Genomic DNA, 14470 nt, shown 5'->3' with positions numbered 1-14470 from the left:
CTGGAGAAACTGGCAACAGAACCTAGAGACAGAACCTGGATAGAACATGGCAAGAGAACCTGACTAGAACCTGGTGACTGAACCTGGCTGGAGAACCTAGCGAGGGAACATGGCTACAGAACCTGGCTGGAGAACCTAGGGAGAGAACCTAGACAGAACTTGGCTGGAGTTCCTAGGTGGAGATCCTGGCTAGACTGCTGATAAACTGAACGCTGTCTCCGTGTCATTCCTTCTTCGCCGACTTTGTCCACACCTTTGGGGACCCCTGGACCTGCTGGGGTTGGACCCCCGCATTAACCTGGATGCTGTAAGGGGAAGACCAAACAACAGGGACCAGAGCAGCCACAGGATTCCAGCCTTGCCAGCCCCAGAGCAACAGCACACCCTTGGGCCTGGAATAAGGACGCATTCACAATGAGTCCAGATGCTGGGGTCCCACCCCAGCGGGTCCAGGGGTCCCCAAAGGTGTGGATGGAGTCAGCGAAGAAGGAAGGACATGGAGACAATGTTCAGTTGATCAGCAGCCTCGCCAGGATCTCTAGCCAAGTTCTGGTCAGGATCTCCAGAGAAGTTCTGGTTAGGATCTCCAGCCAGGTTCTGTGTCCATGTTCTCTTGCTAGGTTCTCCAGGTTCTCCAGCCAGGTTCTGTAGCCATGTTCCCTGGCTAGATTCTCCAGCCAGGTTCAGTCACCAGGTTCTAGTCAGGTTCTCTGCCATGTTCTATCCAGGTTCTGTAGCCAGGTTCTGTCTCTAGGTTCTTCAGCCAGGTTCTCTCGCTAGGTTCTGTCTCTAGGTTCTGTGGCTAGTTTCTGTCCAGGATCTTTTGCCATGTTCTCTCGCTAGATTCTGTCTCTAGGTTCTGTGTAGGTTCTGTCTTCTCTTCTGTCTTCTAAGTTCTGTATTCTAAGTTCTGCCTCTTGCTGTCATGTTACATCTGTATTTATACCAGTTGATTCAATCCTATCAATCTCTATTACAAAGGTTAGGGCGTTTCTTATCTCCATTCCAGGGAGTAAAGATTATGTAGCTTAAGCATGATTGTTCATAGTTAAAGTGATTAATTTCCCGCCTGGCACTTAGTTAAGAGGTTTTATTCCCTCCCTAACTTCAGGGAAAAATCCCTACATGGGGAAACAACCTTTCTCAGAGACCTTGGTTAAAACACATAGTGCCAAGAAGGTGAGCAAACATATTAAGAACAGTATGCCATATATGCCAGGTCCCTTGAAACAGCAAGCATGGACCGGCTCCCGGCAAATTCCCCCTTTTTTATTTTTTAAAAGCCAGGCATTAAAAAGAAAAACCACAAATGCTCTCTTGTATCCATTTTAAGAGTAGGATTGGCGCTTTCCACTATTACCTGAGTCCTGATCTATCACCCCAGGGAGAGCTTGCCAATCCTGCACTTTCCCGGGGTGGAAAGGCTGCAGTGGGGTTAAGGATAAGGCTCCTTGGGCCTACCTCCTCCCATGCCTTTACATTTACCTTTCCTTCCTCAGAAAAGCATGGACATACTTCTTGTATGAAACGTTCTGTCTGACTGGGAGTAACCTTAATTCCTCTGCTAGCAAGCATATGTGTTAAAAGATCAATACAGAGTCTTATTTCTTTAGACTCAGTATGGCACATTTTCTTAATCTAAAGATCAATACAGAGTCTTCTTTCTTTGGACTCAGTATGGCACATCTTCTCAATCTAAGAATCAAGACAGAGTCTTCTTTCTTTGGACTCAGTATGGCACATCTTCTCAATCTAAGTTCTGTACTATCCACCTTCTTACCCTACTTATCCTCTATAGGGGGGTCTGAAGTACCCTGGTGGAGTCCTATCCATCCCGATTGTGGGGGTTCTCGATGGGGGGGGGCTTACCTACGGGAATCCTGTTCCAGAGTTCCCAAAGGTGTGGACGGAGTCGGCGAAAACTATCCACCCTCTTCCTAAGGTGGAGTCCTATCCATCCCAAGAGTGGGGCTTACCTAGGGGTCCCTGTTTGGGCGCCAGATGCCGGGGTCCAACTCCAGCAGGTCCAGGGGTTCCCAAAGACGTAGATGGAGTCGGTGAAGAAGGAATGACACGGAGACAGCGTTCAGTTGATCAGCAGCCTAGCCCGGATCTCTAGCCAAGTTCTGGTCAGGATCTCCAGCAAAGTTCTGGTTAGGATCTCCAGCCAGTTTCTGTGTCCATGTTCTCTTGCTAGGTTTTCCAGCCAGGTTCTCCAGGTTCTCCAGCCATGTTCTGTAGCCATGTTCCCTCGCTAGGTTCTTCAGCCAGGTTCTGTCCAGGTTCTCCATCCAGGTTCAGTCGCCAGGTTCTAGTCAGGTTCTCTTGCCAATTTCTGTAGTCAGGTTCAGTCCAGGATCTTTTGCCATGTTCTCTCCAGCGAAGTTCTTCTGTCTCTAGGTTCTGTGTGGGTTCTGTCTTCTAAGTTCTGTCTTGTTACATCTGTATTTATACCAGTTGATTCCAATCCTATCAATCTCTATTCCAAAGGTTAGGGCATTTCTTATCTCCATTCCAGGGAGTAAAGATTATGTAGCTTAAGCATGATTGTTCATAGTTAAAGTGATTAATTACCCGCCTGGCACTTAGTTAAGAGGTTTTATTCCCTCCCTAACTTCAGGGGAAAATCCCTACCTGGGGAAATAACCTTTCTCAGAGACCTTCGTTAAAACACATAGTGCCAAGAAGGTGAGCAAACATATTAAGAACAGTATGCCATATATGCCAGGTCCCTTGAAACAGCAAGCATGGACCGGCTCCCGGCATCCAGAGTCACTGCACAGGGGGCTGCAGTTCAGGGGGGCTGTGGATGGGGGGACTGCAGATTGGGTGGACTTGCAGATAAGGGCGCTGCAGATCAAGTGGGCTGCATATTGGGGCAGCTACAGATTAGGGAGACTATGGACCATGGGGGCTGTGGACCAGAGGGACTGCAGATGGTGGGGGACTGCAGATCAGGGGGGCTGCAGATCCGGGGCTGTGGTTGGGGGGTGTGGATAAGGGGGGTACAGGTCAGGGGGCTGCGGCACTGGGGACCCCAGCTCTGAGCCAGAGCATGGCCTCAGGGTTGCAGCTGTGACTGCACTGCCCAGCACGGAGCCCCACAATGGGCCCCCACAGACTCAGGAGAGCCAACGGGTCCATGGGGACGGCCAAGAAGAGGCCTCGCCTGGTGCCCTTTACTCCGTGAGGAGGGCCCGGTGTATGTGAGTTGTGCGCCAGACTGTGACCAGCGATCAGTGTTTGAAGAGGGAGCCTTCAGCCCCGTGGACTTTCTCTCCCAAAGAAGCTCCGGCTCCTCCCTGCACTCAGGCCCTGCCAGAGGGCCATGCCGGGGCCACGTGGCCGCTGCCCACACCCATGGGACTGGTGTCTGCAGTTCCATGTGGGACCGTGAACCGTGTCTGAGCCACTCTGAGGTAGAGCCCACGTCACCTCTCTAGAGTTTTCATTTTTGCTGATCGGACCTTTGCCTTCTGAGGTGTAGAAGCCAGGACGGAGGGCGCAGAGGAGCCCACAGACAGGCACTCAGGAGCTTCTCGGCTCCCAAGGCTTCCTTCAGAGAAGGCGCCCAGCCCCCTCCCCAGCCCCCCCCACCCCCCAGGGCACCGCTCACTTCGCCCTCGGGGTGCAGCACAGTCACCGCTACAGGCAAGGCCCCAAAGCTGCTCCTGAACCTCGCTCTTCCTCCCTCGGCTCCCAAAGCCCAACACAGCCTGTGGCCAGCCCCAAAGAGGGTTGGCTGGTGCCCTCAGCGTCCTCCCCAGGGCCCTCCCCAGTACCAGACAGGACCAGGCAGCAGGGGGGTGAGGTTGGCCTGGGACAGACTTAGCCCCTGCAAGCTGTGTCACAGCGGATCCTGAGCAGCGAGAACTTACCAATAGGGATGTTTGTGCAGACATTTCAAACAACTTCCACTTTTAAAACTGAATTAAAAGCATAGATTGTTGCTCTAGAGAGCAATGCTTTGGTGGGACCCGAGGTCACCTTGGAGGCTAGAACCAAAAGTTACATGATAGCAAGTGTTGGCGAGGATGTGGACAAATCTGAGCCCTCACACCCTGCTGTCGGAATGGAAATGGTGCAGCCGCTCCTTAAATGATTAATATCAGTCACATAGGACCCTGCAACCTGCCACTCCGAGGTATACACCCAAGTGAGGCAGCTGTTCACAAAACGCCCATTGTGTATGGTGCCATTCCCATGAAATGTCTGAAACAGCAGTGTGCCGATGGCTGCCTGGGCAGGCAGCCAAATGGGGAAGGTGGCATGGGGTTTCTTCTAGAAGCAATACAACATTCTAAAAGTGATTGGCGATGCCCTGGCTGGTTTGGCCCAGTGGATAGAGCATCAGCCTGCAGACTGCAGGGTGCTGAGTTCAATTCTGGTCAAGGGCACATGCCCAGGTGGCGGGCTCTATCCCCAGTAGGGGGTGTGCAGGAAGCAGCCTATCCATGATTCTCTATCATGGATATTTCTCTCTCCCCCTCTCCCTCCTCTCTGGAATATATATCAATATATAAATCAATATATATATATATACTGATAAAAAGGTAATATGCTAATTAGACCAGGAGACCTTTTGGGAGACCTTCTGGACAAAGCCATGGTGGCGGGGCCGAGGCAGAAGTGGTTAGGGGCAAACAGGCCAGGAGGGGTGGGCAGTTGGAGGCGAGCAGGCCAGCAGGGAGGCAGTTGGGGGTGAGCAGGCTGGCAGGCAGAATGATTAGGGGAGATCAGGCAGGCAGGCAAGTGAGTGGTTAGGAGCCAGCAGTCCCTGATTGCGAGAGTGATGTCTGACTGCTGGTTTAGATGGGATTAGGCCTAAACCCGCAGTTGGACATCCCCTGAGGGGTCCCAGATTGGAGAAGGTGCAGGTCGGCTGAGGGACACCCCACCACACACACACACACTGGTGCATGAATTTCGTGCACGGAGCCACTAGTTAGTTATAAATAGCCAAGCAATTTATAAGTCCACCGGTAAGCTGGATTCTAGTTTATAAGTGGTTAACATCTTTTTGCTATGTGAGTGTTAAAGTTACTTTAAGTTCTCAGCAAATTTGCATAGGTGATAAGGAGGAAGCTACATTAGTTGGGAAACTAAAAGTAGTTCACAATTATGCAGAAACTTCAAGTGTATTTTATGTATTAGAATAATTCACTACCATAATTTATGGAGAAGGAGGAGCAGCTGAAACTGTTCCATGCTAGGCTTGCTTCTGGTTGACTCTTTATCTCCTCATCTTCCTCCTCCTCCTCCTCTATCAGAAGTTATTATTCTGATGGGTTGTTTTGGGGCCACATTTTATAAAACACAGGGTCACCTTGAGGGCTGGACCCACCTACACCCTTTCTTTTATGTCTTCCTGCTTCAGAATTTAGCAGGGCCCAGCCCACCAGGGAGGTTCTCATTCCTTTTTACGGGCCATTTTTTCTCTTTCTCTAAATCATTGTATCTGGCTTAGGTACCTGGATGCAGCTTGGTGAGTCCTAGACATCCTTAATCTGAATATCACCTTGCAACTGAATAGGCCTAATCCAAAATCCAGGGAAAATAGGAGAGGCCTGTATTACCTGGGAAGCCTAAACTATATGATGCCTTTCAGATTGTTATCATTCCCTGGTTAATGTTAAAATTTAACTCTATTCTGAGAACATTGGTAGTGTGTTCAGTACTCTAGGAATCCTGCAAGGAAATGAAGCAAATGACAGGATAGGATTTGATGATATCTGTTCCTGCCCTATAATACTATTATCAAACCAAACTTCACACTGTGCTTTTAAAATATACTTCTTTGTGACCAGAATATTAATGCCAAAGTTATTATCCATCAAAAACACTCTCTATACTACTTTAGCACCTGACATGTGTATTTTCTTTCTCAAATTGGTATTTAAGATCATTGAAGCTATCCTAATAGTTTACCTTTCATGTGGAAATTTCTTAATCTGACCCTTTACAGAGTTTAACACACTCAAGAGTTTTCTGCTCTAAGGTAGTTTATCTAACCTTTTGAGGAACCTGGGCAAGGGCTGATGCAATCACATTGGCTCTTTCTTCTGTCATGTTAGTGACCATCGACCCCAGGGAAAACACCACGATACCATTTTCTCCAGAGCTCTGGACAAACTCTTCCATTTCCTGTGAAGGAAGAATTTTTTCCATTACAAAAGACAATAGCATAGTGAACACTATTGAAGGGATTACTACAAACGGCCAAAGAGAAAAGTAAGTATCATAAGGAATTATTAGTGTAGTTCTTGTTATTTTAAATTGTGTTAAACTACAAATAATATACTTACCATCTTATCCATGTCTAAGTGTACAGTGCAGTAGTATATATATTATTGTTGTATAATTCATCTCCAGAACTTTTTCATCTTGTAAATTTTTACTGTATATTTCTTAAACTGTAATTCTCCACTTCCCATTTTAACAGTCCCTGACAACTATCATTCTTCTTTCTGTTTCTATGAATTTGACTAGTCTACATCCCTTATGTAAGTGGAATCATGCAGTATTTGTGTTTTTGTCTGTGGCCTATTTCACTTAGCAAAATGTCCTTAAGATTCATCCATGTTATAGCAGGTGTTAGAATTTCCTTCAATTTTAAGGCTTGGTAATGTTCATCTACAGATACCCTGAGCCACCAGAAAGACAAGTAGGTCCTAGAGCAAATTAATTCTGAAATATTGCAGGAGGTAAAAATCACTAAACTGATACTTTCATTTTTCAGGGACATCATGAGAAGGCAGGATTCATTGAAAAAGATAATGCTGGGAAAAATAGAAGGTAGGAGGAAAGAGGATGATCAAATATGAGATGGATTGACTCCATAAAAGAAGCCATAGGCATGAGTCTAAAAGAGTTGAGAGGGCTGTTTAAACTAGGATTTTGTGGACATCACTCATTCATAAGGTCCTCAGGAGTCAGAGCTGACTCAGCACATAACACATAATATACCATTGTGTGTATTGATTGGTTATAGATTTATCTATCAACTAGAGGCCTGGTGCTTCAAATTCATGCATGGGTGTGGTCCCTAGACCTGGCCGGTGATCAGGAATGATCTGGGTCATTCAGCTGAGAGCTGGGACATTCCTTCTGGCTGCCAGCCGGGGCCTGCCTTCATTCTTCGCCATCCCCTGGTGGTCAGCACACGTCATAGTGAGCAATTGAACTCCAGGTCAAACTCCCAAGAGGAGACTTTGCATATTAGACTTTTATATATATAGATGGCCCTTGGGTTGATTTTATCTTTTGACTCTTGTGAATAGTGTTATGAATATGATTCTAATGTCACTGTTTTGGAATATACCCCGAAGTTCTACTGCTGGAGCAAATGATAATTGTTTTTAATTTTAAGGAACCTCCATTCTCTTTTTATCAGTGGCTGTTTTGAAGAGACCTAATTCCTCAGTTCTTTGGAGTATACAATTGATGAGCTTGAATTCCCTTATTACATATTCTTGTGCAAATGTGTGTGTGTGTGTGTGTGTGTGTGTATAAGGAAGAAATGAAATAGAGCCAGTACACAATATTGAAGAGGAAATTCTTTTATACACTCTTCATTTATAATGTTATTAATTAATATATATTCTTGTAATGAGGTTACACGACAAGATCTTAACTCACCTTTATTTCTTTATTGTAGTTCTACTAAATTACTTGCATTTATGCTTGTCAGGTTTTCTGGAGAATTATTGTAGTATATTCATTAGTATTTTATTTCTTTGACTATGAATACTAAGAAAAGTTCATTATGATTAGAATGACTCTATATCTTTTTTATCATCTCTATAATAACTTATATCTCATCTTAACTTTTGTCATATTCTCCCAAACTTTCCCCCAACTCATTAAAATAATTTATTGAAGTATAGTTGGCATACTATATTTTATATGTGTCAGGTGTGCAATGTAGTAATGTGGCAGTTATATACATTACTATGTGGTAAGTCTAGTAACCATCTCACTGCACAAAGTTATGTTAAGTGTTATTGACAATATTCCTTATGGTGTACATGAAATTCCTGTGATTCATTTATTTTATAACTAGAAGTTTGTACCTCTTATTCCTCTTCCTCTTTTCCTCCATTACCAACCCCTCCCCCTCTGGCAATCATCCTATATAATAAAAGACAAAAAGGGTAATTAACCGTACTTCTGCTATGCTTCCCATTGGCTAATCAGGGCGATATGCAAATTAACCACCAACAAAGATGGCAGTTAATTTGCATACGCAGGCTCCAAGTGGTGGAGCGAAGCCAAACAGCCCCTGAAGCCGCTGAGCAGGGAAGCCTCACTGCCCTGGGATCAGCGGAGCTGTGAGGCCTCCTGGCACCGGGATCAGCCGAGTCGCACAACCTCACACCCTGGGATCAATGGAGCATTGAGGCCTCCCAGCACCGGGATCAGCGGAACCATGAGGCCTCCTGGCCCCTGGAGCAACGTGTCAGGGGGCAGAGCCGCAACCACCGATTGGCCCTGCTCTGTGTCTGACAGGGGGCAGTGCCCCAACCTCTGATCAGCCAGCTCTGTGCGTGACAGGGGAAGGCACCCCGACCCCCGGATCGGCCCTGCTCTGTGCATGACAGGGGGGAGCTCCCCAACCCCCTGACCGGCCCTGCTCTGTGTGTGACAGGGTGCAGCGCCCCAACACCCCCCCATCGGCCCTGCTCTGTGCGTGACAGAGGGTGGCGCCACAACCTCCCCATCAACCCTGCCTTGAGTGTGAGAGGGGGCTGCACCCCAACCCCCCAAACGGGCCCTACCCTGAGCGTGACTGGGGGTGGCATTGCAACCTCCCGATCTACCTTGTTCTGTACATGACAGGGGGCGGCGCCCCAACTCCTCAATCAGCCCTGCTCTGAGCCCCACCAGGGGCTGCAGGGCAGGCACCTAGGGATTGGGCCTGCCCTCTGCCACCCGGGAGCGGGCTTAAGACAGCAGGTCATTATCTCTCGAGGGGTCCCAGACTGTGAGAGGGCACAAGTGGGGCTGAGGGACAACCCTCCCCACTGCTGGGAGCCGGTCCATCCTTGCTGTTTCAAGGGACCTGGCATATATGGCATACTGTTCTTAATATGTTTGCTCACCTTCTTGGCACTATGTGTTTTAACCAAGGTCTCCTCTCTGAGAAAGGTTGTTTCCCCAGGTAGGGATTTTCCCCTGAAGTTAGGGAGGGAATAAAACCTCTTAACTAAGTGCCAGGCGGGTAATTAATCACTTTAACTACGAACAATCATGCTTAAGCTACATAATCTTTACTCCCTGGAATGGAGATAAGAAATGCCCTAACCTTTGGAATAGAGATTGATAGGATTGAATCAACTGGTATAAATACAGATGTAACAAGACAGCAAGAGACAGAGAGAGAGACAGAAATTGGCACAGAACCTACACAGAACGTTCTCTAGGGACAGAAGAACTTCGCTGGAGAGAACATGGCAAAAGATCCTGGACTGAACCTGACTACAGAAATTGGCAAGAGAACCTGTCTAGAACCTGGTGACTGAACCTGGCTGGAGAACCTGGACAGAACCTGGCTGGAGAACCTAGCGAGGGAACATGGCTACAGAACCTGGCTGGAGAACCTGGAGAACCTAGCAAGAGAACATGGACACAGAACCTGGCTGGAGATCCTGAACAGAACTTGCCTGGAGATCCTGGCTGGAGATCCTGGCTAGGCTGCTGATCAACTGAATGCTGTCTCTGTGTCATTCCTTCTTCGCTGATTCCGTCCACACTTCTGGGGACCCCTGGACCTGCTGGGGTTGGACCCCAGCACCCCACCAGGCCTCTAGTCTATATATATATAAAAGTCTATATGCTAAGTGTCCAACTGTACGGGTAATGAGGTCATGTAGCAATGCCCGGCTTCCTCTCCCTAGTGACTAGCCTCCTTGAAGTTTCTTCTGCCCAGGAACACGAATTGCTTTATAGCCAGGTGCAAACATTTCACACTTGTCTAATCTCATTTGATCTTCACAGAAGTCCTGGAGTAGGTAGATAGGAGACTTGGTGGCATCCTATTTTCTTTTCATTAGCCGAAAAACAGAGATTTAGAAAGTTTTGAAAGTTAACCCGACTGAAAAGAAGTAAGAAATGGTTAAACTTGGAAATGACATCAGGTTTTCTCACTGCACAGAATATAGTCAAACACTGCTATAGGTAAAAATTTTACCCTTTGTACTCCCTGTGTGATCTACAATAATAATCTGCTTCATGTTGATATTTACTGCTGTGTTGCTGACAATTACCGGAAAGAGAAGTTGGGGTGCTTCACTGGGATGGAAAAAGTTTAGCTTCATCAGAAAGCAGGTCTAATTAAGCAAGTTTATTCTATATATATAAAAGGTTAAGTTGACTCATGCATATGCAATATATGATAGTGCCAATCACACGCATGTGTTTCCAGATGTCATTGTCGATTGTGAATTTGGTTGACACTTCTAATATAGAGAAAGGGTGAATAGCAATATTTAAATAATTCTCCTAATTGATTTCCTTTCAATGTGCACAAATTAGTGCACTGGGCCACTAGTTAGAATATAATTTGTATCTATAAGTCTATTTCTGTTTTTTTTTTTGTTTGTTATTTTAGATTATAGATATAAGTAAAGTCATATAGTATTTGTCTTTTTCTGCCTGAATTATTTAACTTAACATAATACCCTCTAGGTTGTTGCATTTAGCAAGAGGTAATCCTTTGATATTGGTGAGTAATTTTCCAAGGTCTTCATAGACCTCATGGATTTTACCCATTTATCTATTGATGGACACAAAGGTTGCTTCCATATCTTAGTTATTATAGTAAATGCAGTAATGAACATGGGGGTGTATATATCTTTTCAAATCAGTGTTTTTGTTTACCTCTGATAAATACCCAGAAGTGGAATTGCTGGATTGTATGCTATTTTTAATTTTTTGAGGAACCTCCATACTGTTTTCCACCAATTTACAAACTTACTCCATGTACAGGAGTTCCCTTTTCTCTACCTTCTTGAAAACACTTTTTACTTGTTGACTGACTTCTGGATATTTATTTTGTATCCTGCTACTTTACTTAATTCACTTATCAGTTCTAGTAGTTTTTGTGTGGAAACTTTAGCGTCCTCTATATACAGTATCATGTCATCTGCAAATGGTGACAGTTTTACTTCTTCATGTGCAGTATAAATTCCCTTTATTTCTATTTCTTCTGTGATTGCTGTAGCTAGGACTTCCAATACTATATTGAATAAAGGTGGCAATAGCGGACATCACTGTGTGTATTGTTGTTTTTTTTTTATCGTAGAAGAAAAGCTTTTACATTTTCACCATTAAATACAATATTAGCTGTGGGTTTTATTGGTCATATATGGTCTTTATCATGTTAATGTATGTTCTCTCTGTACCCAATTTGTTGAGAGTTTTATCTTGAATGGATTTTGGATTTGTCAAATACTTTTGTCTGTATCTATTAAGATGATCATATGATTTTTATCTTTGGTTTTGTTGATGTTGTCTATCACATTGATTTTTTGTGTGTGTGGATATAGAACCAACCTTGGATTGCTAGAATACATTCCACTTGAGCAGGATGTATAATCCTTTAACATATTGTTGAATTCAGTTTGCTAATATTTTGTTGAAAATATTCACATCTATTTTTATCAGAGATATTAGCTTGTGATTTTTTTTTTTTGTATTGTTTTTGTCTGGTTTTGCTATCAGGGTACTGCTGACTGCTTTCATAGAAAGAGTTTGTGAGTGTTATTTCCTTTTCAATATCTCTGGAATATTTTGAGAACGATAGGTATTAATTGTTTGGTAGAATTAAATGTTCAGTAGAATTTACTTGTGAAATTATCTGGTCCTGAACTTTTGTCTTTTGTTTGTTGGGAGTTTGTTTTTTGTTTTTTTTTTGTTTGTTTTTGAATACTATTTCAATTTTCTTGCTTGTAACGGATATTTTCAGTTTTTATGCATCTTCCTGTTTCATTCATTGAAGGTTGTATGTTTCTTGTATAGCTCTTTTTCTGGAGATTTCTTCTATTCTTTCATTTGGGACCTGTTCATTTGTCTGCCTATACTTGCTGTCTCTTTGTGTTTGTTTCTATGTATTAGATCAATTTGCTTTGACTCCGAGTCTTCTATATTCCCTCATTTGTTTTACTTTCTTTGTTTATTTCTAAGAATTAGATGAAACAGCCTCCTCTCCTGAACTTGATGGAGTGGCTTTGTGTTGGAATGATCTTTGTGTAGTCTGTGTGTGCTGGGTGGCTTCAGCAGGCTGGCTGGAACTGAAGTGGTTGTATGAGGTACCAGGGGTTCGCTGACATGCAGGCTAGCCACAGTTGAGGCAAACATGACCAATTTTCCCAGTGTGCCCAGCTCTGTGGGCACCCTGGTAGGCTGGATGGCTGGGATTGGAGCATCCAGTGGCATATGGCTGCAGCATTGCCATGGCACTTTGTCTGTCTGAGCCTGGGGTGGGTGTGGGGTGAGTGGCCTAGGGCACGCTATGGTGGCCTTGCAGGTGAGCTAAGCACTTGAATTGAATTCTTGCCCATGCTATCAGTGGAAGAGAATGTAAACATTGGCACTCACAGGTACCTCCAATCCCAAAGAGTTTACACAGAGCCTGGAGTGTTCTCGCAGTTTCTCAACCTTCTCTATGCAGTCTCTCTCGCACAGTCTCTCTCTCTCATTTGTTGTGCAGAAGCTGTTCAGTCAACCCTCAGCTGTTTTTCAGGAGGAAATGCTCTTCGTGTAGGTGTATATTCTGAGTGTTTATGGGAAGGTGTCAGTTCAGGGTCTTCCTATGCTGAAATCTTGGACCTCTCTCCCTAAATCACTTCTTACAGGCTGGAGGATTACTATAATTCCTGAGTCTGGTATTATTGTCCAGAATATCCATGAAATAGCCTTAAGATTCCTATTTATAACCCAGAATTATCCTTATATAGTTATTTATATGAGTGTCCATGTTTCTGACATGTATGTGTATGACACCTTTTTCTCTGAAATCATATTGTACGTTCTAGTAGAATATGCTATGTGTAGCCAGCTGTGAAGGACCCTCATCATCACCTCGCTGACTCTCACAGGGAGCACCTGCCCCACAGTGGGAGAGGTACAACTGGGCTTTCTGCAGCAAGGATCTGGTCACCCTCTTGAGTAGCTCAGGTTGATGTATTTAAAGTTGCTGGTGAAGTCACGTTCACCTGGAATTGTTTCAGAATTATTCTGATTGTAGTCCCTGATTTTCTATCAGTTTTCAAATTTTATTACTTTCAGTGCTAGAAAAATTCCTGATTGCACAATGCACTTTCTAGCTCCCTACCCCCAAATGTGTAAGGAGACAACATTTTATGGATATCTGGTCCAAACTTCATATTTATCTATCCCCTCTGCCTCACCCCCCACCCCGCTGATTTTTCTCTTTTAAATTGTTTACTTGTTTTTTTTCTCTGAAAAAGAAATACCCAACCCTTCTAACATAAAAAATTTTACTTTCTCATTCTAATAATTGCTTCAAGCTTTTGTTTAAAACAATTGAAATATAATTGAAAGGTAACATTCTGTAAGTTTATGGTGTATAGTGTGTTATATTGATTCATTTATATATTATAACTAAAGACCCAGTGAATGAAATTCATGCAGGGGGGTGGGGGAGGGCCCTCAGCCCAACCTGCACCTTATCCAACCTGGGACCCCTCAAGGGATGTCCGACTGCCAGTTTAGGCCAATCTCAGAGATTGGGCCTAAACCGGCAGTCGGACATCCCTCTCACAATCCGGGACCACTGGTTCCTAAGTGCTCACCTGCCTGCCTGCCTGATTGCCCCTAACTGCCCCCTGCTGCCAGGCTGATAACCCCTAACTGCTTCCTCCTGCTGGCCTGATTGCCCCTAACCACTCCCCCGGCAGGCTTGGTAGCCCCATGCAGCCTGCTGTTCAGTCGTTTGGTCGTTCCTCACTAACCCCCCTGCCAGCCTGGTCGCCCTACACAGCCTGCTGTTTGGTCATTACTGTTATTGTGATGGCATTCTAGACAATTTGTAAATTCCTCTATTATTAGTATAGATATAACTACAGGCCCAGTGCATGAATTCATGCACCTTGAAAGGAACTGTGGGCTGTGAGGCTGCAGTGGGCACAGGGGCAGGTCTCGGCCCATCCTCTACATCCCCCCTTGGCCCCTCCCACTTCGACCCCAGGTCCCCTGTCTGCCGGCAGCCCTGTTTCCGCCACCACTGCTCCCATGAGCTGATGATGCCAGCAGAGGGTGTGAATGGGGCTAGCACCATCAGGGGGTGTGAGTGGCAGCTGCTGGCCCAATTGTCCCTCAGAAGCAGGGGGAGGGGGAGAAGCCCTCAGGGACGATTGGGACTGGTGCCAGGCGCCAGCAGCGCATGGCTCTGGCTCCGGCTGCGGGTGTGAGTGGGGCTGGCTCCAGAAGTGGGTGTGAGCAGCATCTC

At 45.3% G+C, this 14470-nt stretch overlaps 1 protein-coding gene across 3 annotated transcripts in view; it reads right to left on the bottom strand.

Annotated features, from left to right (window-relative positions):
• Positions 1-14470, bottom strand: part of LOC308513505 (UDP-glucuronosyltransferase 2B31-like) — a gene marked incomplete at both ends in the record, with an annotated part of 73351 nt that overhangs the window by 51358 nt on the left and 7523 nt on the right. For 2 of the 3 annotated variants that reach the window (XM_081083610.1, XM_081083614.1), the window contains one exon: positions 6013-6144. The exons of the other annotated variant lie outside the window; for it this stretch is intronic. In XM_081083610.1, the coding sequence (XP_080939736.1) occupies positions 6013-6144 (132 nt within the window). The remainder of the gene's footprint in view (positions 1-6012; positions 6145-14470) is intronic. 3 annotated transcript variants of the gene reach the window in all.

Source organism: Myotis nattereri (assembly GCF_964212035.1).
Source record: "Myotis nattereri genome assembly, chromosome: 1".
Lineage (NCBI taxonomy): Eukaryota > Metazoa > Chordata > Mammalia > Chiroptera > Vespertilionidae > Myotis > Myotis nattereri.
The sequence above is the reverse complement of the archived record's forward strand: the minus strand, read 5'-3'. Positions and strand labels throughout refer to the sequence as shown.